The sequence below is a fragment of the Rhineura floridana genome, chromosome 1 (genome assembly GCF_030035675.1).
Source record: "Rhineura floridana isolate rRhiFlo1 chromosome 1, rRhiFlo1.hap2, whole genome shotgun sequence".
In the NCBI taxonomy this organism is placed as follows: domain Eukaryota; kingdom Metazoa; phylum Chordata; class Lepidosauria; order Squamata; family Rhineuridae; genus Rhineura; species Rhineura floridana.
The window spans coordinates 30,375,149-30,396,097 of NC_084480.1; the positions used below are offsets into that span (position 1 = coordinate 30,375,149).

At 42.2% G+C, this 20,949-nt stretch overlaps 2 protein-coding genes across 5 annotated transcripts in view; both read left to right on the forward strand.

The window, feature by feature from the left end:
• ZNF131 (zinc finger protein 131) overlaps positions 1-14,198 on the forward strand; it is a 33,263-nt gene extending 19,065 nt beyond the window's left edge. Inside the window, exons 6-8 of the mRNA XM_061617261.1 lie at positions 1,355-2,043; positions 7,236-7,366; positions 13,151-14,198. Coding sequence (XP_061473245.1) covers positions 1,355-2,043; positions 7,236-7,366; positions 13,151-13,810 — 1,480 coding nt within the window. The 3' untranslated portion in view covers positions 13,811-14,198. The remainder of the gene's footprint in view (positions 1-1,354; positions 2,044-7,235; positions 7,367-13,150) is intronic.
• Positions 14,199-19,005: 4,807 nt separating this feature from the next.
• NIM1K (NIM1 serine/threonine protein kinase) overlaps positions 19,006-20,949 on the forward strand; it is a 46,573-nt gene continuing 44,629 nt past the window's right edge. For all 4 annotated transcript variants that reach the window (XM_061617313.1, XM_061617331.1, XM_061617294.1 and 1 more), the window contains exon 1: positions 19,006-19,585. The gene's annotated coding sequence lies outside the window, so the exon portion shown is untranslated. The remainder of the gene's footprint in view (positions 19,586-20,949) is intronic.

A 20,949-nucleotide genomic window follows, 5' to 3' on the forward strand; every position in this document is an offset into this window, starting at 1 on the left:
CCAATTTTTTGAATTTGTAACAGCTGGAACCAGTTGGTACAAACTGCCCAATTTCTCTATCAGTTGTTGTCTAGACAGTGGAGCTTCACCCTCAAACAAGTCACACAGTTGGTAGAGACCTGAACCTTCCCATTTTTTATAGTGAACGTATTTACTTGAGTCCTTAGAGTGGGGGTGCTTCAGAAATGGTAACAGTGGAGATATAGATTGAGCTAACTTTTTTCTCCAGTGCTTCCAAATGCACAAAGTTTGTTTATTTATTTATTTATTGCACTTGTATACCGCCCCATAGCTGAAGCTCTCTGGGCGGTTTACAGCAACCAAAAACATTAAAACAAACACACAATTTAAAAACATATTTTAAAAACAATTTAAAACACAATTTAAAAGCACATGCTAAAATGCCTGGGAGAAGAAGAAAGTCTTGACCTGGTGCCGAAAAGATAACAGTGTTGGCGCCAGGTTCACCTTGTCAGGGAGATCATTCCATAATTTGGGGGCCACCACTGAGAAGGCCCTCTCCTTTGTTGCCACCCTCCGAGCTTCCCTTGGAGTAGGCACCCGGAGGAGGGCCTTTGATCTTGAACGTAGTGTATGGGTGGGTTCGTATCGGGAGAGGTGTTCCATCATGTATTGTGGTCCCAAGCCGTGTAAGGCTTTATAGGTCAAAACCAGCACCTTGAATCGAGCTCGGAAACATACAGGCATACAAAGTTGCCTTCAAAAGCAGGTTCATTAAAGTTTGCAGAGAACTATGAGAAAGTATGCCAAACGGAACAGTTCTACCGAAATAAGTATTTCCCCCCACTTCCATTTGCACCCAGTCAATTCTCGGAACACATTGAACAATCTGGACCAATTGCTTAATGTTACAGGCATCGTAGTAAAGCCATAAATTGGGTATACCCAAGCCTCCATTACTATGGTTGTAACACACATGGTTACTCAGTCTTGACTGTTTTCCATTATTGATACAGTCATTCATGATTTTCTCCCATTGATTCAATTCCTTTAGTTTGATCGAAATAGGAAGGGCTTGGAACAGGAAAAGAAATCTGGGAAGGATATTCATCTTTACTGCTGAAATGCATCCAGACCAAGTTATATGAATTCCCACTCATTGTTTCAAAACTCTCACTTGCTTAAGCAAAAGGCCAAAATTATACCTTTTCAACTGCAGCAAGTCTTTAGGGTGAAGCACTCCCAGATATTTAATACAGCTCAGCTGTGGTGCCAGATTTCTCATTTCAAGCTGGCTACAGATACTGGTTCAAAATGAGAAGCCCGGCTAGCCTTAAGTGCAGTAAAATTGCCCTTTTTGGTTGATGCACTGTGTTATGTATGATTTTTCTAGGAACAAAGAAAATTCATCGCCACTTGAATCAAATCAGGCACAAGATAAAAATAAAGCCAAAAAGAGGAAGATAGCTGAGACCTCCAATGTTATTACTGAAACGTTGCCCTGTGCAGAATCTGAGCCTGTTGAAATTGAGGTGGAGATTGCAGAAGGGGCTATTGATGTGGAAGAAAATAACATTGAAGCACTTGAGGAGGTAGCTTCTGCTGAACAGTCTATAAAGTACATACAGACTACAGGTACATCAGATGAGTCTGCTTTGGCTCTTCTGGCAGATATCACCAGCAAATTCCGCCACGGGGAGCGAAAAAGTGAAATTCAGGAGGAGTGTGACGACATATCTGACCCAACAGGCAAACAGGTGGAAGGCATAGAGATCATGGAACTTCAGCTGTCGCACGTCAACAACCTTTTCCACTGTGAAAAGTGCAACCGAACATTTAAGTTGTTTTACCACTTTAAGGAACACATGAAAACACACTCCACGGAAAGTTACAAGTGTGACCTATGCAACAAAAGGTACCTGCGTGAGAGTGCATTGAAGCAGCACCTTACCTGTTATCACCTTGATGAAGGTGGTGCTAACAAGAAACAAAGACCTGGCAAAAAAATACACGTTTGCCAGTACTGTGATAAACAATTTGACCACTTTGGACATTTTAAAGAGCATCTTCGGAAACACACAGGTAACTGCAATGTTTCCTGAACTAGTTAAATTTTTTCCTGTGATTCTTACCTCACCACGATTTGTGAGCTTCATACACACCATACATTTGAAACACATCCCCCCCCCCCAAGAATCATGGGAGCTGGAGTTTATCCCTCAGAAAGGTGCAACTACCAGTACCCTTAACAAACTACAGTTCCCGGGATTCTTGGGGAGGGGATGCGCCTGAAATATATGTGTGTACGCAGCCTCGGATAACACTTTGTATAACCTTCATTGTTAATGGGATAAGAATAGCGTAAATGTTAAGTCTTTTACTTAACACTAAGACACAAAACCTTTTTAAATGGAAGGTAATCCAGGACCAATTTAAGGCAGGCTTAGAAACCATACAACTCACTAGCCATTTGAAATGCCAGTTGATTATTTTTTTTATTCAAAGCACTGTGCAGAGGTCCAAAGCCCTTCTAGCAAGCACAGAGAACTTCCAAGATATGCAGAGACTTGCATTGCTTGCACAGACGTCTGGATAAGGATAAAAATAGCCTGCCATTCCTTTCCTTATGTAAACTGCTGCGCATGTGAGAGGCTGCTGAGAGGCCTTGGTGCAAAAGACTCTCTCTTCTAATGAGTTGGCTAGTGAAATTGTGCATGGTGCCACCTCCGATGTTCAGAATTTTTCTACGATCATTGTAATGAACTGAAGCAAGGTCGTGGCAGTTAAACTCACCCTTAATGAAAACCCTTTTTTGGACTCTGGGCCAGTGTTTTCATTCCCTCTTGCATATGTATAGTGTGTGCATTTATTTTTTTTACTCCCCCAAAGTCTGCAAATCTAGTAAGTGCCTTAACATTACACATTGAATACACACTCAACCTCACAAGAATGCCGTTAAGATCTAGATATATTTTGTGAGGAAGCAAGAGCTATATTGCAGTGAGGCATTGTTTCATTAGGTTGCTTAGCACTTTCCATCAGAGTTTTTGTCTTTGATAGGCAATTTTCTGTTCTGAAACCCTGACTCAGCAACCAAAATTCATTCATTGGTTCACTTTGGCTGCACTCCTAAGTCCACTTACCTGGGAGTAACCCCCACTGAATCCAATAGGACTGACTTCTGAGTAGACATGGTTAGGATTGCACTAATGTGGCGTAATGGTTAAGGTGTTGGACTATGACCTGGGAGACCAGGGTTCGAATCCCCACACAGCCATGAAGCTCACTGGGTGACCTTGGGCCAGTCACTGCCTCTCAGCCTCATGAATACCCTATTCATAGGGTCGCCATAAGTCAGAATCGACTTGAAGGCAATACATTTACATTTTTATTAATCTGTTTTGACTAGTGGTGTCATGGTGAAGGTCTTGTAAATAGCTATTTTTATGTATGAGTGTGGTAGCTGACCTTGTGAATGTTTTGACATATCAAAATTGCCGCTGTGTTCTAGGGGAAAAAAAGTTAGAAACCTAGTTTGGGCCAGGATGTAGTAAGGCATAGTCTTAGCATCAGAGCATTCATGTACAGTTATCTGAGGGTGAGAGGATGTGAAGTGACTTCACCATGTCAAATGGTCATAGAGCAGGACTGGGAAACCTGAGCTGCCACCCCCACCCCAGATGTTGCTGAACTACAACTCCCATTAGCCTTGTCCATTGACCATGCTGCCTAGGGCTGATAGAAATTGGAGTCCAGCATCATCTGGAGTGCCCCAGGGTCCCCATCCCTGTCATACAGGGACATGGGGTCCTTTTATTACTTACTCATTATTTATTACATTTATCTCCCACCTTTCCTCCAATGCGCTCAAGATGGTGTACAAACATGGTTCTCCCACACCCGATTTTATCTTCACAACAACCCTGTGAGGTAGCTTAGGCTGGAAGAGAGTGACTGACCCAAGGTCATCCAGTGAGCTTTGTGGCTGAGTGAGGATATTAACTTTGATCTCCCAGGTCCTACTCCAGCATTCTAACCATTATACCACACTGCTTTCACATTACTCAGAGCAGCTTACAGCAATTAAAGCACAACATTTCCATAATAAAGCCACAAAATAAAGCAGCCCAAAATAAAAATTAAAATGGTCACTGTGGAGTAAAGCCCCCACAAGGAATTTACCGTCTAAAACATCATATCTCCAGGAACAGCAGAAAGCAGCATGGGAGGCAGTGATGTGGGCGTGGGAAATGTTCCAAAATGCTTTTCCAGCTTTTTAAACTTTCCCGGTGCTTTAGTTTTCTGCAGGAAATGATCCATTTCATACATTCCCAAGAAACAATGAATGGATGCCAATTGCAAATACAATATTAGGCAAACGTGGCAGTTTCAGTGTTTTCAGCTTTGTTGACTAAGGGGGCCTCCAGACTGTCAGTATTTTCTGAATCCAAGGGCATACTGCGCTACTTAGGTTTACTTAGGTTTGCACAAGTAAAATGGGTTTAAGTACTGTGTTGCGCCAGCACAACAAATCTACTTTTAAAAAGAAACAGACTTTTTGTGGTTAGGGAAGTGATGGAGAAATGCATGGAGAAGTGTGGGATGAACTAATTGTGACCTTGAAGCCACATAAACACCACACAATGAATGCTCATTGTCATATAAGCTCCCCACAAATAAGTTGGAATGAATGCTCAATGAAAACTGAATACAATCTAACTTCCGCATAAGTTTTTTGCAAGCAGATCAGGATGAATACTCAATAAATAGGTTATTTGGAGGAATGCTAGATACAAGAAAAATGTGCATGCTAAATTAGATCCTGCTGTAGGGCATCAGAACATTTCCCAATACAAAGTATCAGTTTCCAAAGGCTCATTGGTATAGTGTAACTTGCATAGGAAAATTTGAACTCCAACTCTGCAAAAACGACATCACTTGTGGGAAGGGGCCAGATAAGCTTTGCACAAAAGGATTAGGAAATCTGCTAAAGAATGACATTAGAATGTATGCATGTTCAATTAATACAGCATTGGATTAATACATCTTGTAACTAGAAATTGTTTCATGGGGCTAGAGATTTCATTTCTTCCATCATTTCTTCCATTACTAAGGTCACCCAGTGAGCTTCATAGCCGAGTGGGGATATAAACCTTAGTATAAAATAACAATAATGATTTATTATTAGGTTAGATCAGGCCAAAGGTCCATTTAATCCAGCAATCTGTTTCCATCAGCAGTTAGCCCACTGGCCCTTTTGGAAGATCTAGTCTTAACAGGGCATGATGGAAATGTCCATTCCCTATTTTTTTTTTGCCCTCAGCATGTGGTCCTGCCTCTGAAAATGGAGGCGCCCTGAACCTCTCCTATCTCTAGAAGGGGTTCCCTCCATCAGCCAATTTCAAGAGGTTTTGGAGATCAAGTGCAGTACCTATTGGCAAATACTAAGTGAAAATGGCAGAAGGGAAAAGTGCCCCTTTGTGCCTTCAATTTTGGATTAGTTACAAGCATATGGCATTTTTAATTCATTGTCAAACAGATTCAATCACATGAGCTCTTGTAGCACCACTCAGGTATGCTGTATAACATTTGCAGAGTTTGCTGATATAAGTGGGTGAGGCTGTGCGTGCTGACCTAAACTGCCCACCTTTGACTACAAGCTTTGTGCAGGAGGGCACCCATCAGCATGCAGAACATCACTTGTGTTTGTAAAATGGCTCTGTCCATGTTGCTTTCTCCATCATATCTGGGACAGATATGAAGGCTTAGGTGTAGGCTGTACAATAATTCATTTTGCAGTGCCTTATTGCCAGGAATGGTTGGATTGTATAAAGACTATTTCTGATATGCAGATCTTCAGTGCTTGCATAATTTTCTGTCTAAACCATGACTGCTTGAACCTTGCCTCCTTTATAAAAATGATAGCTGAGATGGAGCAGTTCACAGTCTTCTGTTCCGGTAGCCAGATGTTGCACAGTGCTCTGCTTTAACTGCATTAAGAAATGTATATAGGGCCTGTAAGAAAATTCCATAAATTACTTTTACATATAATCCTACATGTGCATTGATCTGTTTGTACTGTTCCATTATATTTTGTATTTCCTTGGTGTGCAACACTAGAGAAAGAGCTCTACTGAGCCCCCCTCCACTGAATGATGCTGAATGATTTAGGAGGCATGCTATGGATGAATGGGAAACCTTCTACAATGTGAAATGGGCACTATGATCTTTATTTTTATTTTTTTGGTGGTGGTGGGGAGGACCTTCAGTAAGACCTAAGTTATGAATCCTGCTGAATGTCACTGGACGGGGAAAGTGTTCTGCTTCATTATGCAAGAATCCTGGGTCCTCCAATGACTCCAGTGGGAAATAAGCATGACACACACAAAAGGAAAGGTTAAAACAATGTCCAACTAATCCATGACTTTCTGGGTGGAACTGCATGTCACAAGGCAAGTTCTCAAATGGTGATTTCCATATAAGGCAAATTGTGATTTCCATATAAGGCAAAATGACATTTTGCAGAGGAGAATTGGTGAGTACAAATCTGTGTTTCATGAGCCCTCTCCTCACACCTGCCAGTGTCCCTCTGATGGGCTCTGAAGCCTGAAATACACCTGGCTGTCAAATGGCCTGGAGTGTGTATGTGTGGCAGCATTTACAGGGGAGAATCGGGGGTGTCAGGACCTGGAAACCCAAGACACATTCAGCACTTCTCTTCCCAACGTCACATTTGCATCACCTTGGCAAACAGAATTTGTGAAAACACTTGGCAAGCTAAAGTTACACCCTAAGGCTATAATCTTACATGCTTTTACCTGTGAATAAGTCACATTATGTATAGTGGGACTTGTTTCCTATGCCATCTTGTTTCCTGTGCATGCTTCTGGCTAAACCTCCATAACAGTGGACTGTAAAGGAATTAGATAAATACATGAGGGGATAAAAAAAATCCTTGGCTAATAGCCATGCTCAAATCTCCATTTTCAGAGATGGTCTAATAATCGTGGATGTTGCTCCACTTATGAACGTGGCAATTTTTAGCACAAGATAGAATATACTGATCTTGATAGATGACTAATCTGGCCCAATTTAGTAGTCCCTAAACTCTGACTCTTGTACTTCTGCAACACTTGGATAACTCAAGTTCAGAGATGGGAAGGCTGCATTTTACTGCTTAAAGTAGGGGAAAGGCACGTTTGTAAGAGTTAAAAAGCTGAAATTGAGGCAAACTGATTTGCATTTTCTGGTCATGCTTATATTTGCCTTGATAGGTGAAAAACCATTTGAGTGTCCAAACTGCCACGAACGTTTTGCTCGGAACAGCACACTCAAATGTCACTTGACAGCATGCCAGTCCGGCGCTGGTGCTAAAAAGGGACGGAAGAAACTTTATGAATGTCAGGTATGTAATTTGCCCAATATGGTCTGGTCTGGTGAATTTGTCAATGTAGACAGTCTGGGTCAACAACTTGGGGGGTGGGGAGAACTGATCTCTAGAAAGGCTTTCTCTTTGTGCAAAATGGCTGCAGAATCCTTAGAGAGAGGTTATGGTAGCAACATGCTCTATTCAACTGCACAGAATTTTGCAGTAATAGTTGGAAGAATGGAGCCCTTCAAGTGTCAGAGCTGAGATGTGTGCAAAAGGCGTTCTTAAAGCTTCCCTTTCCTCTGAGCTTATCATAAAGGTGTGCGTGTAACGCCCATGCTGATAGTTAACTTGGTCTGATTTGAAATATTATTGCTTCTTCTCAGTGCTTTAATATAACTAATTACTTACAGTGAGATTTTTCTGAGAAATATACATAGGCAATTACTAGTCTTGCAACATTTTTTCTAACACATACTCTTTTTTTAAAAAAAAAATGCAATGCTTTTAGATATGCAATACATCTCTCAGAAAAGAGAAAAAAGATTCAAATTCATAGAGAAAAATAATGTTGAACAATAAGGCTATTACATGTGATAGCCTTGTTAAACTTTCTAAAATTACCATATATTCTCTGAATCACTTTTAAATAAAACAATTTATGTTAACAGTAATGTATAACAGAAGGAAAAAAGAAGTTATCAACTTAATGCATATCAAGACCAAATGGAACTTTTGGGAGGCAATAATTTATTTTGCAATACAAAATAGAGACCATACTCCCCAATTAGCTACTGGGCTAAGTTCAAGGTTCTGGTTTTGGTGTACAAAGCCCTATGCAGCTTGTGACCAGGATACCTGAAAGACCGTCTTACCCCGTATATATCCAGTCGATCACTGCACTCTGTGTGTGAGGGCCTCCTGCAGATACCATCTTATCAGGAGGTCCGTTCCACACAACATAGGAAGCAGATCTTTAGTGTAGTGGCACATAACCTTTGGAATTCCCTCCCCTTAAATATTAGACAGGCACCTACTGAAGAACTTCCTCTTTCAACAAGCCTTTTAAGTAGAGACCTTATCCAGTCTGCGTTGTGTTGAAATTACTTTTTTAGATGTTTAGTTTTTAAGATACTTTAGAGTGTGTTTTTTTGTTTGCTGACATGGGCTCCTTCTATGGGGAAGGGTGTATTATAAATTTAATAAATGAATAAATATATAAAAATAAATAAATCAGTTTTGTCCTTACCCTGTTGCTTTTGATCTTTGATAATATGCTAATCTTGACAAGGGAGCTAATTCCTAAAGGTGATCTATCCAGTCACTACTCTGGGGTATTATTCTGAGGTACTATTTGAGCTTTCCATTTCTGAGTAATCAAGAATCAATTGAAAATGGAAATGGACTGCCTTCAAGTCGATTCCAACTTGTGGCAACCCTATGAATAGGGTTTTCATGGTAAGCGGTATTCAGAGGGGGGTTACCATTGCCTTCCTCTGAAGCTGAGAAGCAGTGACAGGCCCAAGGTCACCCAGTGAGCTTCATGGCTGTGTGGGGATTCGAACCCTGGTCTCCCAGGTCATAGTCCAACACTCTAACCACTACGCAACACATCAATTATATAAGAAATTATTTGGGTTCTCTGTTTATTGAATGAGATGTTTAACAACAGTAATAGGGGATCTAATGCTATTTCATAACATTCTATGTTACACACCAATTTTGTAATCATTTCCCCACTATTTCTGTGCTGAAGAGCATAAGTACCTTATATGAAAATAGCTTCTATATCTCCAACACTTCTGAATGGTTCCTATTTATTGCATTAATTAAACCAGGGGTTAAATATCACCTTGCCATGACTTTAAAGCCTTTTTCTTTTATACCTTGGTTTAAGAATTTATAAGCTTTTCTCCAAAGATTTCCCCAGATTCCCATAGAGATATTACTACAGTAGGGTCCGGCATTCTGCTTTCTGGCGTTCCACTAATGCGGCGGCTTTCAATTAGGGGAAATTCCCTGTTTTAAAGCCGATTTTGCGGGTTTGGGGCATTTTGCGTCATTTTCGCGTCATGACCCATTATAGTCAATGGGTTCCACTTTACGGCGATTTCCGCTTTATGGCAGGGGCTTGGTCCCTAACCTGCCGTATAAGCGGGGCCCTACTGTACTTCACACAGCACATAGTTAAACTATGGAATTTGAGCCCACAGGAGGCAGTGATAGCCACCAATCGGGATGGCTTTAAAAGAGGATTAGCCAAATTCATGGAGGATAAGTGGCTACTAGCCAGAATAGCTATGCTTTTCCTCCACAGTTAGAGGCAGTATGCTTCTGAATACCAGTTGCTGGAAACCAGAGGAGGGGGGAGTGCTCTTGCACTCAGATCCTACTTTTGGGCTTCCCATGGGGATCTGGTTGGCTACTGTGAGAACAGGATGGGCCACTGACCTGATCCAGTAAGCTCTGCTTATGTTCTTATATTAGTACCAATATATTGTGCCCTTTTAATCATGTAATCTAGGAGTGAGGAACCGTTGGGGAACTACAACTTATATCAGCCCCAGAAAGCATGACCATATGGCCAGGGATGATGGGAATTGTTGTTCAGCAACATCTGGAGGGCTGCAGATTCTCCACACCTGCTGTGGTTTTTAACCTGTTCCGATTCACAAACTTTAGTAACAAATGGAAAATTATGGGTAATCGATGTTTGCCGCTTTTAAAATATAGTTTCCTCAAATACTTTGAAGTCCCTTCGCATCTGATTTTCTCTTAAGTATTTCAAAACTACATCTTGTTTGCAAATTCAGATTCTTGGGATCTATATAATTTCTGATTGTTGGGTAATAAATCATATTCCTTTTTTTAAAAAATAAGATCTTTGTCACTAAACAGATTGTTGTTTCTACAAAGTTTAATGCAGAGGTCTGATTTAAGATTTGCTAAAGCTAATTGTAAAGGGAATATTGCTGGACTTAATAACAACTTGTTTCTGTTGGTAGATTGTTCTTAACTGCAGTAGAGTAATAATTTCTATCTCCCTATAATATTTTTTGCAGTGGTCATTTTGGCAACATCTCTTCAAATTGGGAAATTAGAGTTGGGTTCTAATATCCACTCCACCATAAATTTATACAGTTTGTTACAGAGTATAATTTCAGATTAGGTAGACAGCCCTCCTCCTGTTTTCTCATCGTATAATCTGTGCTTTAATTCTTGGTTTTTTAATTACTCCAAATAAATTTCAATATAACATCTTCCCACTTTGCTGATTTGATATTTTAATTAGGAGAGTTTGAAACAGAAAATTGATTTTTTTAACACTAACATTTTCACAGTGGAGATTCTTTCAGAAAAGACCAAGCCTGATTTTTCCCACTGATACTCTGTTTTGACTAAAGTTATGACAACAGAAGATTTATGTAACCTTAAAGTTGACAATGAGGCCATTGAACCTGTCAAGGATTATCAATACCTCGGCACAGTCATTAACCAAAATGGAGACAGTAGTCAAGAAATCAGAAGAAGGCTGGGACTGGGGAGGGCAGCTGTGAGAGAACTAGAAAAGGTCCTCAAATGCAAAGATGTATCACTGAACACCAAAGTGAGGATCATTCAGACCATGGTATTCCTGATCTCTATGTATGGATGTGAAAGTTGGACAGTGAAAAAAGCGGGTTAGAGAAAAATCAACTCATTTGAAATGTGATGCTGGAGGAGAGCTTTGTGCATACCGTGGACTGCGAAAAAGACAAATAATTGGGTGTCAGGACACATTAAACCAGAACTGTCACTAGAAGCTAAAATGATGAAACTGAGGTTATCATACTTTGGACACATAATGAGAAGACCTGATTCACTAGAAAAGAGTGCTGGGGAAAACAGAAGGGAGTAGAAAAAGAGGCAGGCCAAACAAGAGATGGATTGATTCCACAAAGGAAGCCACAGACCTGTACTTACAAGATCTGAACAGGGTGGTTAATGACAGATGCTCTTGGAGGTTGCTGATTCATAGGGTCTCGATAAGTCGTAATTGACTTGAAGGCACACAACCACAACAAATTCTGTTTTGAATATTATATTTATTTCTTGGCTGAAGCTAGTTGGGTACAGAAGCTGTTTAGATTTGTTTAGTTATTACAGAAGGCTTATCACAGCTACTCTTCTGGATTCCCCCCTTGTTTTCCAAGAGATCCACTTCATCTTCCACCCCTCCTCCTGGCACCTGCTCTAATGAAACCCCCCTTAGGGCAAGGCTGCTGAGTTAAAGTACTTATCCTGCCCTTTGTGTAACATACCTACAGCAGGATTTTTGTTAAAGACTTGTCTCCTCTTGTCTGATCATGATAAAAATATTACTACTCTACAATTCATCACTTGGCCTCTCACTGACCTTGGGGAGCACCCATGGGTCCTTGGGTGGGTTCAGACTTCCTTTTAACAAGGAGGACATACAGGTGGATTGCACTACAAAGATTTAATGTATTTAGCCATGTCTGGCTCGGCACTTAAGCACTGTACTGGCCTCTATAGTAAAATCTCTAGATAAAGGCTTGTATTCAGCGTAGCGCTAAGGTGAACATTCCACCAACACAACAATTTCTTCTTATGCAATGGAATGTTCTCCCCCTCTCCTCCTCCTGTGTATCCCTTAAACCTGTTCTGGGATTTTCCCCAAACCTCTGGAGCAGATTTGAGAACGGTGCAGGTATTCTCGGGGTGTGTGTGGAATTCTGTTGAGCTAATGCAAGAATTTAGTTGAATATCGCCCATACTTTTTCAAGTTGAGTCTGCATTTATTTTCTTTAAAATACCTGTTTATTACTCTTTCCAGGCTTTCTCTCACGGTGGCTTGCAAAATGTAAAAAAATAAAAAACAGTAAATTCACATAATAAAGTAAAAAACAACAAACGTTAAACACAGCAATTAGCAAGATTTTAAATGTCTAGAATACATTTAAAGCATGGGAAAATACAAAGGGGTTTGCCTGGCACTGTGCCTGAAAGAAAACAGTGTTGGTATCAGCAAACCTTCCTGGAGAAGGTGCTTCATAGATGGAGGGCCAAAAGACCCTCAAGGGTTAATTACCTTCAGTCTGAAAGAAGCTGACTTGCTTAGTGATAGCACAACTTAAGATGGGCAGAAGAACCTGTAAAACAGCCTTGTAAATAGCCCACAAACAGCAATCATTTTGCTAGCCCGCTGGGAGTTAGAACACAAGGGATGAGAGTCCCATCCCTCCTGAAGTAGCTTGCTGTATGTATATGCTGGGCATGGAGAAGGCGGCTTCCCTTCTCTGGCAGGGACTTGCTAACAGCTTCTTTCTGGGGTTAGAGGAGGGATTGAGTGCTCTGTCCCTCTGCCAGTCCATCACTCACTCACCTGCATGCATTTCCTTATCACCTGTAGCTACCAGAGAAGTGTTTATATACAAGGTGCCTTTTTATAAAAGAAAAAAATATAATTATTTTAATAATAAAAAGGTGCTGAAAAATTTATTTTCAGTAGCCACCCAGAAAACCAGATTATGCCCATGCATGCACTTAGTGGTTGTATCTTTCTGTGGAGATCATTCCATGCAAGGAAGTACTGTGGTGTTCTGCATAATGATATTGAGGATTCTCTTCACTATTTTTAAAAACTGTTAACTGGTTTATAGTTAGCCAAATGGGCTGATGCAGGGAAAATTAGGCTGTGGGAGTTGTTTTGTATCACTCAGTGATTTAAAGAAATAAACTGAACTGAAAATAATGATCTGGAGATGTATAATGAACATTGGTTAGCATTCCTAAATGCATTCTATTTTGTTCTTTCAGGTCTGCAACAGTGTATTTAACAGCTGGGATCAATTCAAGGATCACTTGGTAATACACACAGGCGACAAACCCAACCACTGTACTTTATGTGACGTGTGGTTTATGCAAGGCACTGAACTGCGGAGACACTTGCAAGAAATTCACAACATTTCGGAACGAATAGTGACCGACGACATTCTTCCGGTGGACAGTGATCCAGTGGCATCCATGACTATCATAGAGCAGGTGGAGCAAGTCCATGTGTTGCCCGTAATTCAGGTCCAAGTGGATCCAGCACAAGTGACTGTAGAGCAGGTGCATCCTGATTTGATACAGAATAATCAAGTAAAAAGTGAACAAATAGCGGAGCTACAAGAGCAGGTAGAGATAAGCTACTTAGAAGTGGAACACATTCAGACTGACCAAAGTGCTGAAGTGCATATGGAGGAGCTAGATGTGGAACATGTAAATCAGTTACAGATGGAAGAGGTTCAGGCACAGCTTATAGAAGAAACTGATCTAGAACAAGTAGAATCAGGACATATGGATCAAGGTGAACTGGAAACAAGCACACCTGTTCAAGTGGATGAGGCAGAGGCACACACGGCAGATCATGAAGAATCTGATGTTTTAAAAACTCAGCCAATAGTGGATATGCAAGAGGAAAAGGTGGAGACCTAAGAAATATTGACTGCTTTACCTGTGATTTGAAAAATGTAATACCAAATTATTTTTGTTAATTTTTGTTTGACTTTTGCACCACCAATGAATCTTTTATTGATGCTGTTAGGGAAGTGGACAGGTGGACCAAAGTTAAGATATTTGATTAAACTGCCCTTCCTGTACTTTTTCGGGGGAGTGGGAGAGAAATCCCTTTTCTTAGAAGAAAGAAAGAAACAAAAAACAACAGAACAAAATCTGTTCTAAAAATGGACCAGCTTTGTGTGAAGTTTAATTGTAGAATTTTGCTAGGTTATACCATTAGGTTGTACTGTTGTCATTGTGAGAGACTTCTGAAGCACGTTCTGTTTTCCTTTCAGAATGAGTTTTGTGTTAACATGGCAAGGTTCCAACACTCATATGGATTATACAGGGACAGTTGGGTGATCTGCAGGTGTTTTTTCCCCCATTCCCCTGTAATATTTTTGCAGTAGCTGCAACTTTTGCTTTATTTATGTTCTTTAGGTTAACCACAGGTCCAGCGTGGACATCACAGTAAATGTGGAGATCTCTCCCACTTCCTCCAGCAGGAGCAACAAACCATGATCCCCGGTTTAGTGTTGTGTCTGAACTGGTTAATAATGGTTTACCATGACATGTGAATGCAGTCCCTGTCTTTAAGCCGAGAAATGGATAGGTGTGGAGGTAGAGTGTGCTACAGTTTTGTTTGCTTAAAAAAACAACACCCAACCACCAACCCTTGTGCCTTCTGACAACTAAGGAATTAAACTTCCACAAAGCTTTTAGGACATTTACAAAGTTCTTGCAGAAGAGACAATGTAGATATTGCTGTATAATGCTTTGTAATTTTTGTTTACAACTGTCAGCTACTAGGGTTTTCTGCATTAAAATAAACTTAAGATGGGGGAAAGGAAATGGATTCAACATGGGCAGTTGGTTTTGTTTTAAAGGTCCAATTCCAATAGGAAAAAATTGACTGCATCTGTAGCAAGATATTAAGTTGGCTGAAAGGTTGCACTGGCATCTTATCACCAGATTTTTATTTTTTAGAAAAAAAGGTACATTTTATATTTAAAGAAATTGAAATACCTTTTAAAAAATACAAAGTAAATGTGTCTACTCTGCGTCAGGCTACTGTTTTATTATTTAAACTTTTAGACCCTTTACAGAAGGATCTTGTGCATCAAAGATTGGGGGGGGGACTTAAAAGCCATAGGTATGAGTGTTTTAACTGTGGATTTATAAGAGTAGGAGTGTAAATATTTTAATCAGTATTATTGGACAATAAAACAGTACCAACCACAAAATCCTCAGTTAATTCAGTATTTGTTTCTTCATAGGGCTGTTGTGGATATTAAACATAAAAAAGTTGGGCTTGTCACTGAGTGTAAGCTTTACAGGGAGCTCTAGCCAATCTTGGCTCTTTAACTAGCGTACCTTATGATATGTGGATTCAGTTGTTGTCACTGCCAGCACTAGACACTTTGGTGCCTGAAATGGCACCTTCTTCCCTTCATTGGGCCAGCACTTTGAAAAGTCCTACTTCATCATTCAGACACCAGTACCTGCCTTCATCTAAACCAGGGATACGGAACCTGTGGCCCTAGCCAGCACAGGTAATATTCAGGAATAATAGAAGTCTGTAGTTGAACAGCACCTGGAGGGCCACAGGTTCCCCATGCCTGATCTAAGCCCTACCCACACCACCCCATGACATCACCTGAAGCAGGTTGCTTCACCTTGTTGCATATTAGTGCAGTCTCTTTGTTGTTTTTCACATTAAATCTTAGCCATATACCTAAAGTATTGAACATGTGGGGAAAGCCTTGCAATGTGGTGGAAATGAGCTTCCTTAAGTGAAAGTTTTAACCTTTTAGCCTCCCCTGTCCTTCCTCTAAGCCAGTCTTCCCAACCTTTGGGTCCCCAGATGTTGCTTGACTGCAACTCCCATCAGCCCCAGCCAGCATGGCCAGTGGTCAGGAATTATGAGAACTGTAGCCCAGCAATGTCTGAGGACCAAAAGGTTGGGAAATGCTGCTAAGCCTTAGTCTAAGGAGCTCAAGCTTCTTGCCCTGCTCCTTTTATCCTCTCAGCAATCCTGTGAGGTAAGTTAAGGTGGCAGATGTTGTACCCAAGTCTCCTAATTACTTGTCTGGCACACATAAGTGCTACACTACACCCAACTCTCATGGGAACCCTAAGCCTATATCACCTGTACCAGCAGGGGCACAAACAGTGGCTGTGCTTCTACAGCTTCAAATGCAAGCATTGCCCAGTCAATTGAACATTCAGGGCAAGCAATACAAAGAAACAGGACAGGGCAACATAGAGATTTAGGGTTAGAGTGGCTCCCCATGATGTTCTTTTCCCCAAAGTGACGGCATTCATATCCTTGAGGTGCAGTGACCAGAATTGCGCACAATATCTCAAGATCAACAGTTGGACTGACTTTTAGCTGTGACTGCTATGAAGTTAGGAGTATGTGTTTTCCTCTTAATATGGTAGGACTTTTGGGAGAATTCCATGGTGTTCCAAACCGTATGAGGAAGTGCACCAAATTAATGATGTGCTATATCAAGAGCTGGATCTTAAACAAAGGTATTGCTGATGCTTACGTTGGCTAGAGGGGAGCACAGAGATTTTTCATACAAGGAGGACCAGGCGGCCTAAAGGATAGAATAAATACACTTGTTTCTCCTTAACAAGCTACATGTGAGCATAGAGGAAGCTGCCAATTGTACAAGGCCAGTATATTACCATTTGGGCTTGCTTTTTTGGCCTGTTTGTTAGTACCTGACTGCTCATTTCTGCCTCTTTACATTACACATTTTTGTTCCAATAGGCACCTACTGACTGTTTTGCTTTCACATCAAGGTATGAGCTAGTTCTCTGTTGTAGTTGTATGCTACAAAAATTAAGCAGACTTGTCTCCATGCCACTATCCCATGGATTGTGAGGATGCTACCAGGCCATAAAAATTTCTACCTGTTTGGGGCGCTCATACATGTTCATCCAGCTGGAAAGGCTTGTTGGAACAAAAAAGTCTTCAATTGTTTCCAGAAATTGCAGATAATGAACACCTGTTATCTCAACAGGAATGCTGTTCCACAAAACAGGGTAGCCCCACTGGGAGCCCTGTTTACTTGCTACTATGTGAGCTGTACACATTTTTTTTTGTCCCACTATTGCCTGCAGTCAAACAGGTTTGGAAACGACAAAAACATGCTTAGCACTGGCAAAAGTGGGATCAGTACACACACCATGAGCAGTGATCCGTCTTTCAAACCACCTTCAACTCTTAAAATACTACCGTTTTGTAACTTCTCAGTTGCTGTTAATTTAGTATTGCATCTGCAATTTTTTTTTTAGAAAAGGATATTGTGGAGCTGTCCATGGTTTCAAGGGAGAAACAGTGATTCCTAAACAGTGAGCAGAGTCTTTAAACACTTCTGAGTCCGCTGTTACCTTGAACCTATTCATACAGTGTTTAAAACAGTGATATCTGTGCCTAAAATATACCTAGAAATAGTGTTCAGTTTTGGGATTTGGTAAACTTGGACTGAACTTCCTATGTTCAGCCTGACCCAGACATTATTTATTTATTTATTATTTGATTTATATCCAGCCTTTCCTCCCAGCAGGAGCCCAGGGGGGCAAACAAAAGCACTAAAAACACTTTAAAGCATCATAAAAACAGACTGTAAAATACATTAAAACAAAACATCTTTAAAAACATTTTTTAAATGCTTTCAAGACATCTTTTTTTAAAAAAAGGTTTAAAAACATATTAAAAAGTAATTCCAACACAGACGCAGACTGGGATAAGGTCTCAACTTAACAGTCTTGTTGAAAGAGGAAGGTTTTCAATAGGCGCCAAAAAGATAACAGAGATGGCGCTTGTCTAATATTTAAGGGGAGGGAATTCCACAGGGTAGGTGCCGCCACACTAAAGGTCCATTTCCTATGTTGTGCAAAAAGGACCTCCTGATAAGATGGTATCTGCAGGAGGTCCTCACCTGTAAAGTGCAGTGATCAACTGGGTATGTAAGGGATAAGATGGTCTTTCAGGTATCCTGGTTCCAAGCTGTACAGGGCTTTGTACACCAAGACTACAAACTTGACCTTGGCCTGGTAGCAAATGGGAAGCTGGTGCAATTCTTTTAGCAGCAGGGTGATATGTTAGCGATACCCTGCCCCAGTGAGCAGTCTTGCTGCCGCATTTTGCACCAGCTGCAGCTTCCGGACCAACCACAAGGGCAGCCCCACATAGAGCACATTACAGTAATCGAGCCTAGAGGTTCCCAGAGCATGGACAACAGTGGTCAGGCTATCCCGGTCCAGAAATGGCCGCAGCTGTCTTACCAGCTGAAGCTGGTGAAAGGCACTCCTACCCACTGAGGCCACCTGGGCCTCTAGCAACAAAGATGGATCCAGGAGCACCCCAGACTATGGACCTGCTCTTTCAGAGGGAGTACAACCCCATCCAAAGCAGGCAACTGACCAATTATCTGAACTCGGGAACCACCAACCCACAGTGCCTCTGACTTGCTAGGATTCAGACAGTTTATTGGCCCTCATCCAGCCCACCACCGAGTTCAGGCAGCAGTCCAGGGCTTGCACGGCCTCTCCTGATTCAGATGCTACAGAGAAATAGAGCTGGGTAACAGGGTACTGCTGACACCTTGCCCAAAATCTCCTGATGACCATTTCCAAGGGCTTCATATAGATGTTAAAGAGCATGGGGGCCAAGATGGTACCCTGTGGCACCCCACAGCACAACTGCCAGGGGCCCGAAAGACAATCATCCAATGCTATTCTCTGAAAACAACTTTGGAGACAGGATCAGAACAATTCTAAAACAGCCTCCAATACCCACCTCACCAAGCTGGCCCAGAAGGATACCATGGTCAATGGTATTAAAAGCTGCTGAAAGATCAAGTAAGAGAAACAGGGTCACACTCCCCGTCCTCCTCCCGACTCTCTCCCGCAGTAGAAATGTAATAACAATCAATCAAATAGCTGTCCTTCTTAAAGGTAAAGATGTCCCCGCACTTTGTAGTGCGAGTCATTTCCGACTCTTAGGGTGACGTCTTGCAACGTTTACGAGGCAGACCATATATATGGGGTGGGATTGCCAGTTCCTTCCCCGGCCTTTCTTTACCCCCCAGCATATGCCGAGTACTCATTTTACCGACGACGGATGGATGGAAGGCTCAGTGGACCTTGACCCCTTTTACCAGAGATTCAGCTTCGGCTGCGTTACCGCCGCTTACCACTTCTTAATGGCACCTAATATTACCCGACTAATGGTAGGGCCAGCCTGAGGAGGAGGAGGATTATAGCCTCTCAGCCAGTAAATGAGCCCTGAACAAAAATGCCTGGGAGCAAGCTGCGAGTTTGCTTGCCTTTTCTCTCCTCATCCTCCCCGTAGCCAGAAATGCAACAGGTGAAGCTTCACCCTTCGCAGCCCCACCACGTGGGCTGCTATAGAAACTAGCCCAATATTTGGCCACGTGGATCGACACGCCCTCCCTGCGAGACGATTGGTCCTCCTGGCTCCCCCCCCCCGGCGTTCTGCATCCCCCCTCCTCCCCGAGCCTCCTGGCCTTAGGCGCACGCGCGCTCTCGGCTTTCCTCTGGCGTGCCTTGCAGCGGCGACGCGTCGGAAAAGGAGCGCTTCATTGGCTCCCGAGTGGCGGCTGCCATGAACGGCCTGCGGAGCGTGGCTGCGGCGCCGTCTGCTGCTCGCCTGCTTCTGGCTCCGTCTCTCAGCAGGTAGGTAAAGAGGGTGGCAACGACTGAGCATCCCTCGCCCTGCTCTCCTCCTGGGAAGATGAGGGTGGCAGGGATAGGCGGACGGGAGCGGGTTGCATGTGTACTCGGAAGCAACCCACAAGTTCATTCAGACTTACTCCCGAAGAAGCGTACGCAGCGCCGCTGATTGCCAGTCTTGGATAAGTGCTCTGCCAGGAGAATTGGCAGAACTGCAAGGGGAGGCGGGAGGGTCATTGCTCGTCAGAAGGAGAATCGGAGTGGAAAGGGCTGTAGCTCAGTGGCAGAACATCTACTTTGCATGGAGAAGGTCCCAGGTTCAATCCCTGGCATCTCCAAGGAGGGCTGGGGAGCTCCTGAGCCTGCCTGAAACTCTGGAGAGAATTTGCCAGTCAGTGTGGACAGTCCTGAGCTGGCTTGCTTAGAATGCTGAATTAAGACCTTGGGAGACCGGGGTTCGAATCCCCAGTCAGGCTTGTGAAGCTGGCTGGGTGACCTTGGGCCATTCACAGCCTCAGCCTTGCTTACCTCGCAGGGGTGTTGTGAAGATCAAATGGGGAGGAGGTGAACCATATATACCACTTTGAGCTCCTTGGAGGATATGAAAGGTGGGGTATAAATGTAATGTAATAAATAAATGGCCTGGGTGTACGGCAGCTTCCATCTGTTTGTTCTCTCTGGAGGGTTCCAAAATAAGGAACACAGTCCCTGAGACCATCAGAAATGTTATATTAAGTGTTGTGGGAAGATTAACAGGACTTTGTATTCTTCCTGTAATGTATTCATTTTTAAGTTGTCCTTTGAGGTTATGGTGTATCTTGCAAATTAAATATGGAAGCATTCTTTGGGATACAGAATAGATGGTGAGTTTAGCGGGTATATACCTGCCGACAGAAGAGAATGCTTCATGAATCTGATGAAGTGAACTTTAGTCTATGAAAGCTTATGCTGTAATCAGTGTGGATTTTAGGGCTGCTTACTGGTGCTGCTTGCCGTTCTCTGTGTGTGCTTGATAGTTAAAGGTGGGTAGAAAGTGAACATGTTAGCATGTGCATATGCAGAGTGTTTCTGGGGCTGTTTTGCATGTTACACAGGTACAAACTCAGTTTTGCTGTGGAGTGTATGCTCATCTGTCTGGGCAGTTCTGCATTTTACATGACAAATATGTCTTGCAATGGGTAGTTGGTGCTAGCAACCAAACTAAATGTAGTTGATGTAGATGCATCTTAGGATCCTGCCTCAGTCCGGTTGCCCAGATATGTCTGCTCTGGTGTTTAAAGATATACGTGTGTGTGTCCCTGTGTCATCCATGCAGTACATGCTTGCTGTGGGAAATGCTGGTGTGCATGCAGGAGACACATAAAATG